General features: G+C 37.0%; 1 protein-coding gene across 1 annotated transcript in view; it reads left to right on the forward strand.

Annotated features, from left to right (window-relative positions):
- LOC150078817 (chloride channel protein C-like) overlaps window positions 1-23,585 on the forward strand; it is a 111,003-nt gene that overhangs the window by 5,444 nt on the left and 81,974 nt on the right. The window contains exons 2-4 of the mRNA XM_090382926.1: window positions 2,941-3,106; window positions 13,383-13,522; window positions 20,262-20,388. Coding sequence (XP_090239052.1) covers window positions 2,960-3,106; window positions 13,383-13,522; window positions 20,262-20,388 — 414 coding nt within the window. The 5' untranslated portion in view covers window positions 2,941-2,959. The remainder of the gene's footprint in view (window positions 1-2,940; window positions 3,107-13,382; window positions 13,523-20,261; window positions 20,389-23,585) is intronic.

Raw genomic sequence — 23,585 nt, forward strand, 5'->3', positions numbered from 1 at the left:
CACCGCTCTTCATGGACTAATGTTATTACTGGAGTACCCCAGAGTTCGGGGTTGGGTCCATTGTTGTTTTCAGTATTTATCAATGATATTGATGAAGGTATATCAGGGTTAATGTCTAAATTTGCAGGTGATATGAAGGTTGGCAAAGTTGTTAATGACAGTAATGATAGTATGCCACTGCAACAGGATCTAGAAAAGTTGAGCATATGGGCTGAGAGGTGGCAACTGAAGTTTAACATTGACAAATGTAAAGTACTGCATATCAGTAACCCTGGAGTAACGTATCAACTGTGTGGTATTGCACTCAGGATAGTGGAGAATGAAAGGACCTAGGGATAATTTTGCAGTCTGATATGAAGTTTTCTGAGCAGTACAAAAGAGTAGCTCATGGTGTCTTGTCAATGATATACAGGAATTTTGCTAGCAAGGAAAACAGGGTGATTGTCCCTTTGTATAAGGCAATGGTCAGGCCACACCTTGAGTACAGTATACAGGTGTGGAAGCCTCATTTTAGAAAAGATGTAGAGCTGCTGGAACGGGTACAGAGAAGGACATGAGATTGCTGAGTGGAACAAAGGTTTGGTGTTACCAAGAAAAGCTTGAGTTCTGCAAATTGCAGCTTCTGGAGACTGGGCACCTGTGCAGTGATCTAATCGAGGTGTATAAGGCCTTGAATGGATTGCGCAAGCTCAATGCTAATGGGATTCTTCTTCTTGCTCAGATTACTCACCTGAGGGGGCATAAATTCAAATTAAGGAAAGACAATTGTAGAATAGATGTGCGGAAATTAACCTTTAGCCAGCAGGTGGTTGATAGTTGGAACAAACTTCCATCTGTTGTAGTGGAGGTCAGCAACTTAAATAAGTTCAAGGCAGAACTAGAGAAACAGTTTGGAGTGAATGGAAGGGTGAAATGGGAAGGTTTTTTTTTTTTTTTACGCTGATGCTATATAAGCTTGCTTTCTTGCATCATATGCCCTACTAATGCTAAAGATGCTAGTTTTTACACTTAGGAAATAAAACCACAAAATAACTATACACTTGGAGGAACTGAATTAAAAATGGCAAAGAAAGGGATTTTGATACAGGCAAACATGTACTAATAATTAATATAATACTAATAATCAATATAATAATCCCTTAGTCCCTAATATAATATATATTATTAAGTTGATTGTTTTTTGTAGGGTTTTAGGCATATCGGCAACTGAACCATATTGCGCTGTATATGTGATGTCTGTATATTGTGTGTTTTGTGGTTGATTGCTGTTTGCTGGATGAAAAACCCAAGTTTTTGGGAGGAAAAAACCATGCCACCTTGTCTGAGACTGACTAACTCATCTACATTGTGAAAAGGATCCATAAAAATTCCTCGCATCATTGACGGGATTCGAACTCTCGTCTTTTCCACTTGGTGTGGGGAGGACGGTGATACCAACTGTGCTACCCATGAGGACTATATATTATTAGTATACAGGGTGATTCACTACCAGTGCAACAAACTTGCAGGAGGTGTAGGGGGCACAAAGACGAATTGGAATCACATAGCATTGCAAGGTCCGAAATTCCTTCGTCATGCGGTAGAGGACGTTGAACGGGAGGTCGCGTGAACAGTGATCCCGCTGGAAGTCAGCATTTGCGAACCGGTTCCCGAGGCAGTAGGATGGACGAGTATTCAAACGTTGAACTGGCCGACATGCACCTTGCATATGGAGCTGCAGACTGTAAGGGGCGTGCTGCTCTGTGCTTGTACCAGGAACATTTCCCGCACCGGCGTGCTCCTCATCATACGATTTTAATTGTATGATGAGAAGGTTACGCGAGACTGGTTGTTTCACAAGAGGTACCATGAATCGAGAGCGAACAACGAGGACACCAGACAATGAGGAGAATGTCCTACATCTTGCAGAAGGCAATTCGAGTACGAGTACTCGGATTGCCTTCTGCCAACGATTGGGTATTTCCCAATCCACTGTATGGAGGATACTGTCAACGAACCAAACGAGTTCATACCATCTGCAACGCGTCCAATCATTGGAGCCTGCAAATTATCCACTCCGGAAGACTTTTGCTACTTGGTTTCTTCAACAGAAACGGTTCGCAAATGCTGACTTCCAGCGGGATCGCTGTTCACGCGACTTGCCGTTCAACATCCTCTACAGCATGACGAAGGCATTTCGGACCATGCAATGCTATGTGATTCCGATTCGTCTTTGTGCCCCCTACACCTCCTGCAAGTTTTTCGCACTGGTAGCGAATCACCCTGTATATAATACTAATAATATATTTTATTTCTAATTACATAAATTCAATTCAGTTATTAAATATTAATGTAATTTAATGAAAGTTAAAAAATAAAAAGTTTATTTCTAATATTTAGCTGTAGGTGCAAAAATGTTTGTCACACCTCATATAAATATTATACAACTCTTGGGAAGTGCCACTGAGGTAATTCTTAGTGATTGTTGCTATGATAGATCAGTACCATCTATCATAGCAACAATGTTTAATTATTCTAAAGTCTCTGAATTTTAGGATAATTAAAGATGAGGCTATTGGTAATAATGCTAATTGATGTTAACTGCTTATAGATGGTATGATATTACAGCTGCCACATCGTTGAGCAATGTTTTCAGCTGGTTGATTGGACAAGTACAGTAATGCATGCTATGTGTTTGAATCCACATGATTATATAAAATATAATATTCTTGTAATCTCTAAAGTTTGTGTAGAGAAGACACATTTCATATGATATTGACACAATAGAAAGCTGATGTGCCTTCAAAAATCAACAACAGGAAATTGTGTAGTGTAAATAAAAATAATACAGTATTCCATATTTATTATAATTGTTTTGTTAAATTAAAATCATTTGTAGAATATTAATTATATGTAAAGTAATAATAAAATTTGATTTTTAAATACTTTCATCATTTTTAGATAAAATACAAAACCAAAAATGTCTGTTGAAGTAGAGTTTAAGGAAACACGTGCCAACAGTGAGGTTGTAAGGCATCGAGTTTTAAAATATGCTACTACTGCCCCTGGTGACACAGGATCACCATTACCAGAGGAAGATGAAGAAAAACATAGTTTTTTTGCAAAAGTAAGTTTTTATGTATTTTTTCCTTTCCAAATGAATTTAGCATTGTTGTATTGCTAATTCCTCTTAATTATGATTTTCCATAATAATTGTTTAAAATTAAATCAATGTTAAAATGACATTTGGACAACATATTTAGGATAGCCTTATGATATTCCATTTCCTTATTTGTAAGTATTGTATTTTAACATGTTATATCTTAGCATGTTAATCACTAATATATATGTCCCACTTTTCTTTTAAGCAGTAGGCTGTGTGGCATTTATCTCACACTTCACATTACTTTTCAAGCTGTGTGTAACTTTGAGTGAATATCACAAACAGCATATTCTTTAATGTAAAATAAATCTAGATTGCCTGTGATTTTGGTTTCAAATTTTTTTTTTTTTTTTTTTTGATAGGTATGTTTGGCATGGTGTACTGATCATAGTATAATTATACTACCCTTTGTTTTTTATTAATATTATAGTGATTAACATGTTCAAGGCCAGTCTAATAATTAATTTTTCTGACAAGAGAGCTTGATTGATTGATTGATAATTCATCAAAAAAACTTGTGTGCGGATGTAGATGGTTATATGCACCTATAGGTTGTTAGATGTGCAGAAATTTGCCTTTAGCCAGTGGGTGGTTGATAGTTGGAACAAACTTCCATCTGTTGTAGTGGAGGTCAACAACTTAAGAACTAGACAAACATTTGGATGGGTGAAATGGAAAGATTTTTTTTTGGCTGATGCTATATAAGCTTGCTTCATATGTCTCTACTAATGCTAAAGAGTGATATTTATTTTTTTATATAATGCTTTCAGGACTGTCTTGTCCTTAAATCTGTTTCTGTGACCAGCAGGAGTTAAATTTTTTTTTTTTTAATTTTAGCACCCCAAATAATGCAATAGGCTTAATTCTCATAACAGAAGAAAATTTACCTTTACAATAAGTTTCCTTGGTATTGCACTACTTTGAAACAGATTGATTTGTTTAAAAGACAAGACTGCTGTGACAGCCTGTTTCAGGGCTAACTGGTTATTAGCATTAGCAAAGGCACATGATGCAAGAAAGCAAGCTTATACAGCATCAGCCAAAAAAAATACCCACCCTTCTCATTTCACCCATCCACTCACTCCAAATGTTTGTCTAGTTCTGCCTTGAATCTATTTAAGCTATCAACTTCTACAATGATAGATGGAAGTTTGTTCCAGCAATCAACCACCCACTGGCTAAAGGCAAACTTCTGCACATCTATCCTACAACTGTCTTTCCTCAATTTGAATTTATGTCCTCAGGCGATTATTCTGAGCAAGAGGAAGAATCCCATCAGCATCGAGCATGCTCAAACCATTCAAGATTTATTCACCTCAATCAGATCACCTCGCAGGTGATCTGATTGAGCCTTTCTTCGTAAAAGTAACCCTTTGTTCCATTCACTAATCTTGTTGACCTTCTCTGTACTTGTTCCAACAGCTCTATATCCTTCTTAAAATGAGGCCTCCAGATCTGTATACAGTACTCAAGGTGTGGCCTGACTATTGCTCTATACAAGGGGATAATCACCTCCTTTTCCCTACTAGAAAAATTCCTGTATATAACTGACAAGACACCATGAGCTACTCTTGCAGACTGCCTGCACTGCTCAGAAAACTTCGTATCTACCTGCACAAATACCCCCAGGTCCTTTTTGCTCTCGACCACTGTCATTGTAGTACCACAAAGTTGATACGTTACTCTGGGGTTCTGCTTCCCATATGCAGTACTTTACATTTATCAAATGTAAAGTGCTGCATATGAAACGAGTTTTTTTTTTTTTTTCAAACTTGTAATATAGCTAAAGCTATCTGTTTAAAGTAATGAAATACCCGAGAAATTCATTACAAAAGCAAGTTTGTTTTGTTGTGAGAATTAACACCATTGCATTATCCATGCAGTTCAAATCCTGAAAAAACAGATGAAAGGGCAAGATAGTCATTATAAATGTTTACAGATGTAAATAAATTCAGACAAGTACATATTCACTGGAATGTGATTCACCAAAACTGCTCAACCTCCTAGTTGTACCTCTTAGAAATTCAGGAAAATTTAAAATCTGGAACCACTCAATCCCTTTAGAATCCCAGATTTTAAAGTTTACTGTATGCATATATAGTTTATATGAAGTATGGTAATAAAGTTCCAAGATTGGTGTCATTGTGGTCATGTTTGATGAGTTTAGAAATAAACGAAAGTGGCAAGTTGTAGTTCAAACTTCTTCCAAAGATAGTGGTACCGAGATTGTCCAGTTAGGCTGACAGGTTGCAAGTAACAACCAGTTTCGTTACTAGTGTTAATGTTCATGTCACAATTTTGCAATGGAGCAATGAACAAATATCAAATTTTGCTTTAAACTGGGAAAATCTGCAACAGAAACATATGAAATATTAAAAAGAAAATATATGAATTTTTAATATATGAAATATAAACAAGAAAAACTGTTTATGGTGATGAAATATTAAGTCGTACCAGTGTGTTTGAATGGTATAAACAGTTAAAAGACGGAGATGAGAATGTTTGGATGGCTCTAGAAGTGGGCGTCCGTCAGCCTCTTGAAATGAGGACAGAGTTACAAAGGTTTGGGAAATTGTCACAAGAGATCATCATTTGACCCTCAGAATGATGGCTGATGAGTTGAATATGAATAAGAAGACTATTCATCAAATTCTTCATGGAGATTTAGAGAAAAGGAAGGGCTGTGCGAAATTTGTGCTGCAGCGCCTCATGGGTGAGAGAATCAGTGAAGAGTGTCATCATGCGAAGACTTCATCCAGACTTGTCAAGACAATCCTAATTTCCTCAACTGTATTGCTATTGGAAATGAGTGTTGAGTGTTTTTGTACCTAGAGGGGACAGAGCCGATATTTCAAACGATAGTGCAAAGTCTTTTATTATACTGAGTTGAGACCAGTAGTTTGTTTGTTTGTTTGTTATTTGGTTTTTAGGAGCATTAGCAACTAAGGCCATATTGCTCCGAGGATATGCGGTGGTCATTCCCTGACCTTTCTGCATCCTCCGTATTTGGTGGTCACGGGCTCAAACCCCAGTCTAATCAAGAAGCGTGTGCTACGCACTGCTGCTCCTGCCCACCTGGCTACGGAGGCGCCGAGACCAGTAGTGGCTCGTGGCTCTGATGTTTGGGGGTGCTGCATCTTAAAGTTACATTAAATTGCCTTGGTTATAAGACATGTTGACATACACAGTAATAATAAGCAAATTAAAAATACTACAAAACATTAACTAGACATTTACTATTAACAGACATTAACTAGACATTTACTATTAACAGACATGAACTTTTATTTAAAAACAAAATCCATTCTTCAGTTTTTATTTGTTGAAAATAGATTAATAACTTTTTCATTCAAGTTTGGTGCACTGTTGACCAAGCTTTTCTCTATTGAAAGCATTGCTTGAGCATTTAGCCTTTCCTGATTCATAGTGCTCCTTAAATTCGACATTAAAAAGAATTTTAATGTCGAATGGCAGCGTTCGGGCTCTGAAGTAGTCATCAGAATGGTCAAAAGAACTTTTATGAGTTTTGTAAGTTCGCCAAGAACTTCAGCTAGATTATTTTCTTAGATAAATTTCAGCGTCAGTTAATTTGCAATAATTGCGTAGATCATATCTGCTATAGAAAACTTGTAATTCCCTAAGAAGTTTTTCTCTTTCAATCATGGGTTATGCCTCAGTAGTCTCCTTGTACCTCTTCCATGGGCATTTTCGTACGAAAACTAACGAAGTTCTCCTTGTTAAACAATTTAGCAGTTTAATTGCTAAATTGTTTAAAAAAACAAATTTAACAATTAATTGCTTTGTAAAAGAATATCTCTCACCTATGTCAACACTTATATAGTGGCATACTTCTTTCACTTCAGTCATCAGTGTTTTTGAAGGATTTTCACAGTACATTGAATTCATGATATTTAGAATAGCATTCTTAAAGTTTCCTATATATTCATGTATTTTAACTGCCTTGATTTCTCAAGATTGCATTTGATTATAAATAACTTCCACGTGAGGCATTATCTGATGTAAAAGTTCTAACCAGAACTCGAATTTTTCATTACTCAAGATGTACAAAATTCCAGTTGCTTCTGAAATTGTCTTATCTGCGTTTGCTGTCGCTTGTAGTTCCTCCATGCACTTTTTTAGGGATTCAAAATGCTGTTCACGGTGCATATATTGAAGTTCTATCTTATAGGGAATGACACAGGCAACACAGCTGTCCATATGCTTTCTGAGAACAGAGAGATGCTGTGGTGATCTCAATAAAAACGTTGGTATCGACATGAGATTCGAAAAGAATATTCTTGAATCTCAGGTACTGCTTGCTGCATTTCTCGTCATCAGATTTATTTGGCGTGCACAGCAGTGAATAAAATGTGCATTTTTGTACACTTCTTTTATTTTAACCTGAACTTCTCCTTTCTTGCTTTTCATCACACTTGCACCATCAAATGTGTGAGTAACCAGTTTTTGAGTATTTCCTTTGAGAATTATGTCTAACTGATCTAGAATGCACTTCGATATTCTGTCTGCTGTTTGGTTTTCCGGAGTGAAAAAATCCAAAAAATGCTCAAAAATGTCTCCATTCAGTTCATATCTCAGGACAGTTACCATTTGTTGTATATGTTCTGAAACATCTGTTGTGTCATCAGCCATGACAGCTACGAATGAAGCTTCTTTAATTTCTCTTTTTATTTGATCCTGGCATATTTGCAGCAGTTAAGAATATCATTCTGAATAGTTTTTGAAATGCCTTTAAATGCTGCATTACTTTCTAAATGGTTCTTTAAATTGGAATCTAATGTACAGGCAAAATTTATTAATCCTCTGAATACTCCTGGATTTTTAGAATCGTCTTTTTTCGTCATGTCCACGTAAAGGAATTTCAAACTGTCCACGAAATGCAGTCTATTATTTTAGATAATACCTCACGATTCTTGGTAACTTTTCTGTTATGTTTGCAGATTGAAAGTCTGTAGGCCTCACCAAGCTGTTCTTTAATATTTACCCTTCCTAAAAGCGATAGCAAAATCACATTATCAATATGTTTCTTCGAACTCTCATGTTTTAGAGTTTTCTTTCATTCTGTTTATGTTTGTAAAGCCACTTTTTGTCCACGTTGAGTCACCTCCGAACAGTAAACATGGAAAACAAAACAATGCATTTTTAACTTCACAACCACAAAGCCAACCTTTCCTTTAGTACCATTCAGTTTTAAAACTGTGAATATATTTCTTATTATTACTTATTCCCCGCTGAGAAATTTCAATCTTTGGTGTGGGGCGGCCTTCTTTTTTAATCGCATTTTTTTCTTGGAGAGATAATTGTGAAAAACTAAGTTGCTGAAGTTTATTCACTGTCATGATCGAATCAGATTTCACACAATCGGTTTCATAGAAATAATGTTTTACTTGCACATCACCTCATAATATAACTTCAACTTACCAAGTTCAAGCTCAGTTCGCAATTAAGCTATAATCACATAATTACACTGTTGAACGTTGAGCATTGACTTAACACTGATATTATTTAGTTACTTAATGGGAATTCGGGTGAATAACAAAAAGATGCCGACATTGTAGCTACACACCCATCGTGGCCAACGGTGAAATCTGCACTGCACTCTTTACAGTGACTTTGATTTGTTTCACCTATAAAAAATGTATATTGGCAAGTTGCCAATATGCTGGTTGCCAATGGCAACCAACTACTACATATTCATTGAAATGCAAAATGTGTCGCTGCCTGGGCATAGTGAGGCCTACTGTTAATTTTTTTTTATTTTTATGAAAACTCCAAACACGAGAGGTAGTAGAACCTATAGTACTTGGTACCGTGGTTTGGTTGGAGGTTGAGAAGATGAAAGAAGATATTTGTTGACATTAAACTTGAACTTCTGTAGACTGTAATTTTCAGGAAATACATATGAAGGAAGGTTGTTCCAGAAAACAGCAGTCGAATGAATAAACGAGGAAGATGAAAAGTTGGTTCTGTGAGTTTGAAGTTGGACACTAAATGGATGGTGGCTGGTGGCGGCATGTGTTCGGACTGTTTTGAAAGAGAGAGCGGGAATAATAGAAGCCAATTCAGAAGAACAGTGCCCATGGAAGTATCTGTAGAAAAGGCATGCAGCAGAAACAGTACGTCTATGAGACAGCAAGTGGAGAGACACTGTTAGAGATGAGTCATTAATTAACCTAACTGCACTCTTCTGAATGGAATCTAGAAGCCTGAGAGAGGTTTTGGGGACACCACCCCAGATGTGGGAACAATATTCCATGGTAGGGCGGATTTGCAATGTGTACAGAGTGAACAGCTGTTTGGAAGAAAAGTAACACCGAGAGCGAAAGAGAAAACCAAGTTTTTTAGATGCAGAGGAAGCAATATTTGTAATGTGCTTGTGCCAAGAGAAGTTAGAAGTCAAGGTAATCCCCCAAAAGAGATATATAGAAATCAGAGTGTCATCAAAGGTAAGCATAGGAGCAGAAGAATCCTTTTTGCGAGATATAAGACAAAACTGAGTTTCAAAAGGATTGAAATCAACTAAGTTGTCTTTGCCCCACTGGAGAATTATCAGGAGATCGGCATTTAAGGAATTGGTAGCAGATTTTTGAGAAGTTGAAGCTGATTGAGCAGGACAAGGTTTCTCAAAATGGAAAGTAGAATGCAATGTGCTATCATCGGCAAAACTATGGATAGGATTTCTAGTCAATGGAAGAAGGTAATTAATATACAAGAGGAAAAGAGTGGGGGAAAGAACTGAACCTTTGGGGGACACCAGCATTAGTGGAGAAGTTAGAAGACAGAGAGCCATCTACCATCAACCTCACTGAGCGATCAGAGAGAAAACTGGATAACCAATTACAAAAAAACATTTGGCAAACCATAAGATGGAAGCTTGTTTAGAAGACCTTTATGCCAAACACGATCGAAAGCCTTTGAGATGTCAAGAGCAACTGCTTATGTTTCACCAAACGTTTCCATTGAATTTGTCCATAAACGGGTAACATAAGCCAGAATATCACCAGTATCGCCAGAATATCACTGATGGAATCCATACTGGTGATTGTTGATCAGACGGAAGGTTTCTAGATAGTTTAAGAGTTGGCGGTTAATTGATTTCTCCATTACTTTTGAAAGAGTAGAAGTAATTGCAATGGGATGGATTTGTCACCCTTTTTAGGAACTGGCTAGATATCAGCAAATTTCCAAGCAGAAGAAAAAACAACTTTGGAATAAGAAAGTGAAAAAAGGCGGCAAAGAACAGGAGTAAGTTCAGGAGCACAGGTTTTGAGAACAAGTGGAGAAATACCATCAGGACCTGGAGCTTTCTTAGCATCAAGATTCGTCAAAATCCTTCTGACATTTTTTTGACGGAAGACCACAGAAAGCATTGAATGGAGTGTGTTGGGAATGGTGGGAGGTGTTTTACCAAGATCATTAATACATGAGTTGGAAGGAAAATGGGATGCTAGCAGGTCAGCTTCATCCTTGGCTGAAGTGACAACAGAACCATCTGGTTTTGACAGAGGTGGGAGCAAAGATGGGCAAAAGTTGCGGCCAATAGCTTTGGCAAGAGACCAGAATGCTGGGCTACCATTAGGGCAAGAAGCAAATTTTCTACTCTTAGCCTGTTCAAAATCTAGTTTGGACTAATTAATAACTGCTTTGCAATTGTTGCGAGCTTTGTTGTAGGCAGAAAATGAAACTGAAGAAGTGGAAACAAGCCAATTACGATATGCAACGTTCTTCTCTTGAATAGCCTTAGCACATTTATTGGAAAGCCAAGTTTTAAGTAAAGGACCAGATTTTAAAGTGGAGTGTGGAATAAAGGATTCCATTCTTACAAGAATAATTTCACTGACATGATCTGAGCAAACGTTGACATTAGAAGTTTTGAAACAGTAATCCAACCATGGAAAAGAAGAAAATAAATCTCGTAGGTCATCCCATTTTGCATTCTTGTAATGCCAAACAACACAAGGTTGGGTCAATTAAACTTCAAAGTTGGAAATGATTTCATGTTTTTATTCGTTTATTATTGAAATGATTACTGTAAATAGAGGATGCACATGCTCTATGCAGGTCCTGTTAATAAAAATATTCATTACATTGCATTGTTCTTCACAAAATTTCATATAGCAGGTCCTGTTAATAAAAATATTCATTACATTGCATTGTTCTTCACAAAATTTCATATAACTCCGTTCACTGTATATCTACATTTAAAACGTTAGGGGTGCTGCAGTGCCGCAGTGCCAGTGCTCGAGCCACCCCTGGTTGAGTCCTGTACTTTGAACAGGCGAGGATAAAACAAATTGCTCCCCACAGAAATGGATTTTTGGAGATGCTGAGCAAGAACTTTTAGGAGAGATAAAAAAGGAATGAAGAAGAGGGAGAGAATGGATGTGAAAAGAATATAATTGCTACTATCGAAGAGAAGCGTTTAAAATGGTATGGACATGTAAAACAGATGCAAGAAATCAGATACCCAAAGCTAGTCCTGGAATGGGTACCACCAAGAAGGAGAAGAGGAAGGCCTAGGAGGACATGGATAGATGGAATATGGGAATGCATGTGTGCAGCTCGAGGTCTAACTGACCAAGATACCTTGAACTGCACTTTCTGGCGGGAAAAAATTTCCACCAAAAATAACTTGTAGGCTGAGGAAATCAATTGCAAATGAAAATACTCCTCTATAAAAAAGGGGGGAGGAGGAAGAGAGAGAGTGAGCCAATGCTGTATTCAACATACAAATGCTTCAATAGTTTATTGAAGCTTCAATACAAATGCTTCAATAGCTTATAGCTTAAAAACAGAAAGAAATTGATTATCATATTATCATTTGTTTGCTATTAAAATGTACAGTAAACCCCCGCTATTCGCGGTATTTGTATTCGCGGTCGCTGATTTAATATAAAACGAAACCTGAAAAAATGTGAATTTTAAAGCGCCGTGAACATTTTCCGCCATAAAAAAAACATGGGCGTGGCTAAAATTATCTTTCCTGGTCAAAACAGCGCTCAGTGGGTAGGGGGAGAGGGGTGATAAAATCGCGAGCGTGGATGTTTCTCGATAATCCTTGTTCAGTATGTGTTATGCGCTTGTCATGGAAGGTTTCGTCGTCTGCTTTTAATTTATATGCTTATAAATTGAATAAAATTTATCTTTTTGTAAATTGATAAACTTACAAAAGTGATAAATCTACCGTTTTTCAGTGTAAAACAGACTTTTTCGAGTGTGTTAACGTGACTAACGGGAAGAAAGTGACTTTATTGTGGACAAGTTCTTTCTAACCTGTACAAAAATATGGCTACGAATAACAAGGGAAATGTGAAAAGATCAAAGAAGGTGATGACATTAGCGAATAAAATTGAGTTATTAGACAAAATTTCTAATGGTGAAAGTGTCTCCTCAGTGGCAAAACATAAAATCAATGAGTCAACGGTACGATCAATCAAAAAATCGGAAGAAAAAATCCACTGTAGTGTCCGTGAAACCGCGCTAATTGCTTCAAAAATTTTCTCTGTAACTCGTAATGTTAAATTGGAAAAAGCTTTAAATCTGTGGATAGAAGACCGAACTCAAAATAAAATTCTATTAAGTTCACTCATCATTCATGAAAAGGCAAAACTCCTTTATCAACACTTTAGCGAAACTGGTGATAGCACTGGCGGGATAAGTTTTTTAGCTAGCAAAGACGCTGGTTTGAAATTTCTAATAAATATTACATTTAATATTAAATTGTTTCTTATTTTCATTTCGATGCCATATGCTTGCATTTCACTATGCACTGTCTATGTACGTAGTCATATTATGAAGATACATATAATACATACATAGACAAAATTTTAGACTAGTTTTTCTTATATATTTCATACTTTGGAACAGAACCCCTTTATTACTATGGGAGCCATAACTCAGTATTCGCGGCATTTCTCAGGAACGTAACTCCCGCGAATAGCGGGGGTTTACTGTATTAGAATTTCTCACTCATTCATATTATATGGTTTGGTGGCTGGGAGAAGTACAAAATAAAAAGAGAATATTACTTAAAAATAAATAAATAGATCATCACTGCTAATAGTCAATCAGTATGTTGATTTATTACGAGGCTACTGTATTTTAAAACTATTCTAAGAATATTTCATTGGCTTTTATTATTATAATTTAAATTCAGAGTTTTGAATTTACCAGGGATTTTTGAATTTAGTATTATATATTTTTTTCCCTTTTGTTTTACTAGGGAAGGGATTTGGAGAGTGCATATGTCAATCACAAATACACAGAAAAAGAGAGGGAAATCTTAAAAAAATATGAAAGTCTTGACTACCTTCCTCCCCATAGCAAGATATATAGAGATTGGATTACCAGACAGCCAGCAAGGTATGTGATGACTCAAGTTTTGTACTGATTTCCAAATCGTTCTCTGTATTAGTTTTCCAACGATTTGTTCCAGATTTCTTAAGTGTATTTACTTAATTAACAGTGTTTAAATATACGCTCATGAGTCAAAACAATGTGACCACCTTACACGAATGCATCCCACATCACCTAGGAGTGATGTTGCCAACCTGCACAGCATATATAGTGATGGTACAGGTAGTGCCTGTCAGTTCATCAGTACAAATCCTGCAATGGAGAAAAGGAGGGACCTGACAGAATTTAAATGGGGAATGATTTGCGGTGCTAGAATGGGAGAAGCCGGCATCTCAGCAAATACAAGCACAGGCATTATCGTCTGTTTCAAGGGCTACCATAGTGAAAGTGTGGAGGGAGTCCAAAGAGGGACACACAACCACCAAATGTGCCAATACAGGGAGACCACCCCTGGTTGACAGTCGAGGTGAACAGTGGTTGGCTCCTGCTGTTTGGGACAACAGACAGCTTACAATCCCCCAATTAATGACAGACTACAATCAGGGTGCACATAGAAATGTTTCCGAGCAAACCATCCAGTGGCTGCTCTTGCAGATAGGCCTATGGAGTAGCAACCTGGTCATTTTCCTATGTTGACTGACCCGCATCTACATCTCCACCTGCAGTGAGCACAGGAGCACCATTCCTGAACATAACATTGAATGACTGAAAAAGAGTCATCTGATCTGACAAATCAGTGTTAAACTTCAGTTGCCACTTGTCAGCCCATCTACCCAACTTTTCCAGATCCTGCTGCAGCAGCAGCAGCATACTGTCATTACTGTTATTAACAACCCTGCCAATCTTTGTATCATCTGCAAACTGACATTAAGCTTGATATACTTTCATCAATATCATTGATAAATATACAAAACAATGATGGGCCCAACACCGAACCCTGAGGGACACCACTAATAACATTAGCCCACGAAGAGCAGTATCCATTGACCACCACTCTCTGTCTTCTCCCACTCAACCATCCTTTTATCCATTGTAGAAACTTACCCTTAGTGCCATACTGCTCTAATTTGTACAGAATCTTCCATGTGCAACATATCAAAAGCTTTCCTGAAATCCAAGTATATGATATCAAAATTATTTTTTGCATCCAGTTCCTTTATGACCACATCATAGTATCCAATCAAATTAGTCAGACAAGACTTCCCCTTGACAAGCCCATGCTGTGTCTGAATTATTGCTGCAGTCTTGTCTGAATGATCCTGCAATGCTTCTTTAACCAGTGACTACATTATTTTCCCTGGAACAGAAGTCAAACTAACAGGTCTGTAATTACTTGTGTCACCCTTTGATCCCCCTTTGTGAATTGGAGATACATATGCACATCTCCAGTCCGTGGGGACTTCCCCCAAGTCCAAGGATGCTCTCATAATTATGGCTAAGGGTTTGCTTACTTCCTTTGCTGCCTCCTATAATATAACTAGATAGATCCCATCTGCCCCAGGTGCCTTTCTTATGTTTAACTTCAACAACAATTTCTCCTCCACATTGCTCTCAGTTATTACAAAATCATTTAACTCCCTGTTAGAGTTTGATAAACATCTGGCCCTCTCCTCCTTGAATAACTCCTCATTTGTGAATGTAGATGCAAAATGCGCATTTAGTTCGGCAGCTATCTGAGAATGATCATCTACAGTCAAACCATTGATATCAAGTTAACCAATCTGATTTATCCCCTTCCTTTTAGAGTTTATATAAGTCACGGTGTCTTGTCAATGATATACAGGAATTTTTCTAGCAGGGATAAGGTGGTGATTATCCCCTTGTATAAGGCAATGGTCAGGCCACACCTTGAGTACTGTATACAGGTCTGGAGCCCTCATTTTAAGAAGGATGTAGAACTTTTGGAACGAGTACAGAGAAGGGCAACAAGATTAGCGAACAGAACAAAGGGTTGCTCTTATGAAGAAAGGCTTAAGTTTTGTAAATTACAGTGTCTGGAGACTAGACACCTGCGAGGTGATCTGATTGAGGTGTATAAAGCTTGAATGGTTTGAGCATGCTCAATGCTGATGGGATTCTTCCTCTTGCTCAGAATAAACGCCTGAGAGGGCATAAATTCAAATTGAGGAAAGACGGTTGTAGGATAGATGTGTGGAAGTTTGCTTTTAGCCAGCAGGTGGTTGATTGCTGGAACAAACTTCCATCTGTCGTTGTAGAAGTTAATAGCTTAAAAATAGATTCAAGGCAGAACTTGACAAACATTTGGAGCTAGGGGATGGGTGAAATAAGGGTTGGTTTTTTTTTTTTTTTTTTTTTGGCTGATGCTATATAAGCTTGCTTTCTTGCATCATGTGCCCTTGCTAATGCTAATGCTAAAGAAGTCTTTGCTATTCTTATTTGCATCCTTTGCCATAGATTTTTCATAATCTGCCTTCTCTTGCCTAACCTTCTTTGTGACTTGATTACAGTCTAGCTTGTACCTACCATAGGCTTCTGTGTTGCCTGACAATTTATGTGCATCCCATGCATTTTTCTTCTCTGCCACGAGTTTCATTAGTTCATCTGACATTCATTTGGGCCTGAACCTAGAGCAGCATTTCTTAATTGGAACAAAAAGTCTAGTAGCTTTCAAGATTACTTCCTTGATAGCTTCCCATTTAGAATTTGCTGTTGGTAACATCATCAGTTGGTCTCACTGTATAGAACCTAAAAAATCTCTGAGACCATTGTAGTCGCATTTACGAAAGAAAAAACCCTTCCCTTTACCCCTGATTGTAGTTACATCTTTAAGTAAATTCCACATCAGTACACTGTGATTACTACTACCTAGTTGTTCCTTTATCTGTAAATTCTTAATGCATGAATAATAACTGCAAATAAAAAGATGAAGAGTTTAACTCCCTGTTGTTGCCTCTCTAACATGCTGCTGTAGAAAATTATCCAATAAATTCACAAAAGCCATGCTAGTGTGCGAGTGACAAGTTCCAGTCTGTATCTGGGAAGTTAAAATCCCCCATTATAAGACTCTGATTTACTGTCCCACTCTATTTCTCTGTATAATTGTTCATTATAATCACCAGAGTCATTAGGCCTATAACAAACTCCTACCCTCATTTTTGCTTTCCCAGTGCTTATGTCACACCAAACTGACTCAACATTGCACTTCCTTAGATTTTATGTGTTTCTTAACTAACAGGATACCCCTCCTCCCTTCCTATCCTGTCTATCCTTTCTGTACACATTGTACTCCCCAAATTCCAGTTCTGCATCCCTTATATCTGAGTGGCACCAAGTCTCTGATATCCCAACAATATCCGCCTTGATGTCTTAACCAGCACTTCAAATTCATCAAATTTGTTTACTATACTCCTAGCATTGGTGTTCATGCAAGTATACATGCACCTGTTTTTACTCTTAGTTACTCTAACACAGCCCATGTATTTACTTGTTTCATGGCCCCTAGCAGTTCCTGAAATCCCCAGCAACTGGCTTTCTGGGCTGCTGCTCATTCCAATAGAAGCAGTGCAAGAATCTTTTCCACCTCTTCCTGCGGCTAGTGTTAACCTATTAGTCTGTGAATCCCACCCAAGCTAGCAGTTTTCCGACCCACCTAACATTGCCTCGATAGCATCAGCAAATATTCTTGCACCCTTTCTATTTAAGTGTATTCCATCCCTGTAGAAGCAATCTCTCCTATTAACAAGCACAGACCACGCTGAGAAAAATTCTATCCCACGAGCCCTGCACAATCTCTCCAGGGCCGAATTGATTAACAAGTCTCTCTCATTATATACTCCCTCCTATCGTGTCTGGGCAGGATTGCAGACACTTTCAAATTTAACCCTAACTCGTGACTTTTTTTCAACATTGACCATTCATTGCCCATCCTTCTAATAACTTATCTAGTCTCTCTAAACCTATTCAGACTCATACTTCCATGTCACAAATCTTTCTTTATTCTCTTTTTTTTGTAACAGTTGCTCTTGCTTGAAGTCATTAGCATCACTCTTTATATACACATCATGTGACTAATAATTTTACTTGGTAGTAAGTGAGAATAGTTCGCACCAAGTGCTGAATGCATACAGTAGTTATTAAAACTTGTGCTCTGCAAAAGAGAAATATCAAATATTATTGATATTTTACTATTATCAACAATTAACAACAATAAACTTAACAATCAGTGTTAAGTTTATTAATCAGTGTTAACAATCAGTGTTATCTATACAATATAGATAAACAATAATTATAAAATGCTAAAAAAAAATATGAGAATTGGAATTTCTGTAAATAATAGTGATTCATTTACAGGATTAATAGTCACACAATGTACAGTATAACCTGTTAATTTCAGTAGGCCTAACATATATATATACAAAGGGTACTAGGAAAGTTTTGCAATATGACGCAACAATGAATCACAGGAAGCTGCTTGTTGCTGCATGTTGAGACATGTTCATACGTGCATAGTAGCTGCCGCGCCAAGTCGATGGGCTCAGTTATTCATTAGTAGTGAGAGTGTAAAGTGCTTGCAATGGCATCGTGGTCACGAAATGAGATAAGGACAGTTTTGCGGTATAATTTCGTGCGTGGTTTAACCATAGACCAGTGCTTAGAAGAAATGACTCTTGCACTAGATGATGATTGTCCACATCATACAACGATATTCAGGTGGTATAGAGAATTCCAAAGGGGAAATTTCACTCTGGAGGATTCTGAGAGGCCGGGAAGGCCACGAACGTCAGTTACGGAGGAAAACGTTACTGCTGTGAGGAAAATGCTTGACGAAAACAGGCGAGTGACCTACCAACAAATAGAGGATACTTTGGGCCTAAATGCACCAGCAATTCGTTCGATTCTGCAAGATCATTTGCACGTGAAGAAACTTTGTTCTCTTTGGGTGCCGCATCAACTGACTGAAGAGCAGATGACACGACGTGTGACTTGGTGCCGGGAGATGTTAAAAAAGTTTGATAAGGGTCAATCTCGGTATGTGAACAACATCGTGACAGGTGACGAGACTTGGCTGTACTATTACGATCTGCCGACCAAGGCTCAAAACAAAGTTTGGGTCTTTGATGATGATGACACACCCGTAATTGTCAGAAAATCCCGATCTGTAAAGAAGAAAATGATAGCTGTATTTTTCCAATCGAGTGGAATTGTGGAACGTGTCGTTTTGGACACGCAGAAGACAGTCACAGCTAAGTGGTATACTGAACAATGCCTGCCTAAAGTCATTGGATCTATGAAGAACCTGCGGCCAAAGTCAAGAATGGACACCTGGTACCTCCATCACGAAAATGCTCCAGCTCACCGCGCCAAAGCCTGCACCGAATATTTGACCACAACAGGACTGAAACTTCTCGAGCACCCTCCCTACAGTCCAGACCTTGCTCCCTGCGACTTTGCACTGTTCCCGCATGTGAAAATGAAGCTAAAAGGGAGGCGGTTTTCCAGTGATGAGGACCTTCTACGGGCTTGGGACAACGAGTGTGCTTTACTCCCTAGGGAAACTTGGCAGAACTGGTTTAAAGATTGGTTTCGGAGGATGGAGAGGTGTATTGAATGTAGAGGAAATTACTTTGAAAAAATTAAATAAACAAAGCTGTATTGCAAAACTTTCCTAGTACCCTTTGTATATATGTGTGTGTGTGTGTGTGTGTGTGTGTGTGTGTGTGTGTGTGTGTGTGTGTGTGTGTGTGTGTGTGTGTGTGTGTGTGTGTGCATGTATATATATATATATACATGCACACACACACACACACACAATAATATATTTCATCACCAGTGCTTGTTTGTTACTCAATTAATAACATTTGGTGCCATTTGATGGTACTTGGCAGTTTTTGTTGGTGAATGGCAGTGATGGGGAACTTTCAATGGTGTTTGCTGTTCCTATTTTCATTGTTTATTCAACAAACACTTATTGGTCTTATATCCATTGTGTAGTATCATGTTTCATGATTTCTCAATGCTTAACGTCATACTAGACTGATCCAGTGTAGTTATCAAATGGATTGTCTTGAAGCTATATGCTTGTCAACTAAAAGCTTATCCACTCCTTGCTCCTCATTATGTCTGTCCTTTCTGTACACATTGTATTTATCATTTTCAAATTCTGCATTCACTGTATCAGAAAATAGGAATATCAGAAAAAAATCCACGTTTTTTTCTGATATTCCTATTATGTTTGTTGACATGAACAGTACCTCAAATTCATCATGTTTATTAATTGCACTCCTAGTTATTAAATATGCAAAGAGAGCCTGTCTTTTTATAACACATCATATGTGATTACCTTTGCCCACACAAATATTTTTGCACTTCTGTTCAAGTGTATCTTGTCTTCAGAAAAGCAGCTGCTTCTGTTAACAAGTGTAGACCATGCTGTGAAAAATTTAACCTCATGAGCCCTGCATAATCTCCTACTGAAATTGGCTGACAAGGTTCAGGATATAAACTTCATCTTTCATGCCTGAGGAAAAATTCCAGACACACTTAGACACAAATACCAGACACACTAGACACAAATACCAGACACACAGACACAAATGTTGTCTTAATTTTTGGTGTTTTCTGACATTTTAGTTTCTTTAAATCTTAGTTTAAATCTTTTAGTTTAAAAACTAAAAGGTTTTTATATGTATACTACTTTTTTTTCTTTTTTTTTTTTAATCCTATTCATATTCTGAAAATCTAGACTAGCCATTAACTATTTATTTATATTTCAAAATCTTTATAGATTAGACTGGGATCGATGGGTTATGATGGGTTTAATTGGTTTCTGGGTAGGCATTGCTGGATTCCTCCTCCATCAGTTTATTGATCTGATAGCTGAACTGAAATGGGAAAAAGCTAGAGAACTAATTGTGGTGAGTAAAATAGTAAAAATAATAATAATTGGTATTGGCAGATGTTTGCAATCACTGTATATAATTATTAGACAAAAATTTTGTTTTGGTTTGTATATGGATTAATCACTGATGCAGTTATTATGTTAACAACAGATAATAAAACTCAAATACAAACATAGCAAACATTAATCTCAAAATGAGCATCACTGTCTGTATAGACTAAGGGAATTTTTTGTTTCTAGTTCTGACTCCTGTTGTTTAATAGGGAAGGATGGTTTTAAATGTAGATTTCTGTTTTATACTTCATATTTTTTTTCCATTTAGTTTGATTTCCCCCCCCCCATATCCATTTAACATTTATCCATTCTCATTTCCATATACCATGCAAAAAAAAGTCTATTTTTGTTGTGAAGCTAGATGCAATGAACAGTGGATCTGAAAATTTCTTTCATATACAAGGTGTCTCAAAAATACATGGCATAACTTCAGGAATGAGTTCCTCATATGTAGACAATAAAAATATTTTATATCAACATAGTTCCGGAAATGCTTGGTTCCTGAGTTATTAACCGGAATGTCTTATTTCCCGCAGATGATTTCCTTCATCACAAGGTACTGACAGAATCTGGTGGTTTTCCATTCCGACCATACTCAAATCAGGAGCAAGCAGATATGCACTTTATGTACGGTTTGGCAGATGGCAATGCTCTGGAGGCTCATTGTTTGTATCACGAAAGGTTCCCAGAACGAAGATGTCCAGACAGGAAAACGTTTGAAGGTATCCATCGCCGCCTTTGTGAACATGGGACCTTTACACCTTGTGCTGCCAACAGAGGATGACCAAGATCAACAACTCCTGAAGTAGAGGAGGAGATTTTGGATATTGTGCATGCCACTCCTGGAATCAGCACACGCAGAATAGCAATGCAACTGGCTGTTCAACGTTCGACTATTTGGAGAGTGTTACGAGAACACCAACTGTATCCTTACCATCTGCGACGGGTACAGGCCTTGTCACCAGCAGATTACCCTGCACGAGTAATGTTCTGCCAGTGGTCCTTGCAGCAGTGTGGTGCAACTCCTCACTTTTCTGCCTTAATGATATTCACAGATGAAGCACAGTTCACATGAGACGGAATCCAAAACTTTTACAATCAGCATGTATGGGCTGAGGAAAACCCACATGCAATTCTTCCATCACATCACCAACAGCGGTTCAGCCTCAACATCTGGGCAGGTGTTTTTGGTGATAAGTTATTTGGGCCCCATGTACTTCCAAACAAACTCACATGGCAGGCATATAGAAGTACAGAAAGGCAGGCGTACAAGACATTCCGGTTAATAACTCGGGAATCAAGCATTTCCGGAACTATGTTGATATAAAATATTTTTATTGTCTACATATGAGGAACTCATTCCTGAAGATATGCCGTGTATTTTTGAGACACCCTGTATACAGCATGTCAGTGTACATAAGGCATAATCCAGTACTATCTGAAATGTCAGAATAATTACTTTTAGTATAATTTGACTAATCCTTTAAATTTATTCTGACAACCAGTTACCCTCTGGCCAAAGGAAAATTGCAGCACATTCTGTCCTACATGCACTCCTTTCCAATTTAAATTTATGGCCTCCTATAGCTCTTCTGAGAGGATGCAATCAGCATTTATTTTCTCAACCCATTTGAACTTTAAACATTTCAATTAGGTCTTTTTGCAAATGTCTAGTTTTCAGATGCTGTAACATGCATAGCTGAGTGGTCAGATGCATGCATACATTAGTACACATTTTATTTCACTGTGGTTTGAGTCATGTGACTGCTGAATACAGTGATATTCTTCTATTTTCTATATTATAAACTCTGCCGTCCCTGTATGGCTTTCTGGAGTATAAACAGAAAATTTATTATTATTTTTTTATAATTGTTTGTCTTATGTGAGAACCCACACCTTACTTTTCAGGCTGCATGCCCATAGAGAAGTTCGGCAAGAATCAATTTCACCTGTGCATGTGGCTGCCACTAAACTATTAATCTGTATAATAGTTTAATGGCAGCTTATATTCAGACGTGCAATGGTCTGAAAGAAAGGTGGGGGATTAGAAGGCCTACTGGGACTGCATGTGGGACAATCAAATATATGGGCTGTGTTACAATTATTTCTCTTGAGTTTTTAATAAAAATTGAAATGCAACACATATTTCATATATTGTGATTTAATAAAATAAACAAATATCAACATGCAACTTTTTTTGGAAAGTGTTTATTTCCTCCTAGATTTTAATAAAAATTGTGATACAACATGTATTTTATGTTTCTGCCATGATTAATATAATAAAGAACAGTACAATTCATTATTTTTATATATATTCATTATATATTTGGTGAATTGATAACAAAAAACAAACTCTTGAAAAGCAATGACTTTCATATGTGCAGTGCTTAAAGCAAGAACTTTTCTTTTCTGCACATCCACCATATTATCCATTTATTCCTCTCACTTTTATGGCAACAAAACATAATATCCAGTCTTTTGGCTGTGGTATATGAAAAAAATTGGCTGTGTATGAAAAAAATAATTATAATTTCCAGATTCTGTTTGTTCAATTTGAATTAAATTTGGGATGGCTTGACAAATCTTTTTAAAAGAGCCAAAATTAATAAAATAAAATAAAAACAAATAAAACAAAAATAAAATTTCACAAGTTATTATGTGAAGAAGGATGGACAAAATGAAGACTATGAGTACTTTATGCATAGTGAGTGTGTCAAAAAAGATGATCCAAAATACAGTTGGACCTCTAGATAATGAAATCCATCATTCAGTTGAAAAAATTCATTAAACAAAAATTTTTTTATAAAGAAATATGACCTTTTCAACAATGAAAAATATTGTAATTCAACATTCAGAAATATAGATCAGAAATAAATGGGAATGAATAAATTTTATAACATTTTAAATCAATTAATTTATTTATTACATACATATTAAGAAATGACTGCTTGCATGATGCTCGCAATATATTAGTACACTTTTAAGAATTATTTCATGAAATATTTGGTTATTTTTTGTTGTACAGTAGATTTTATTGTACATTGTTCATAAAAATGTTGCATTTATTTAAACACTCAAATATATTTTCTTCACACCGAAGGCCTTTATGCAAAGTTTCAAATGCTGCCAACATTTCATGTTTGGAAGGTTTAATAT

Source organism: Mastigoproctus giganteus, chromosome 10 (genome assembly GCF_048544385.1).
Source record: "Mastigoproctus giganteus isolate SK-2022 chromosome 10, ASM4854438v1, whole genome shotgun sequence".
Lineage (NCBI taxonomy): Eukaryota > Metazoa > Arthropoda > Arachnida > Uropygi > Thelyphonidae > Mastigoproctus > Mastigoproctus giganteus.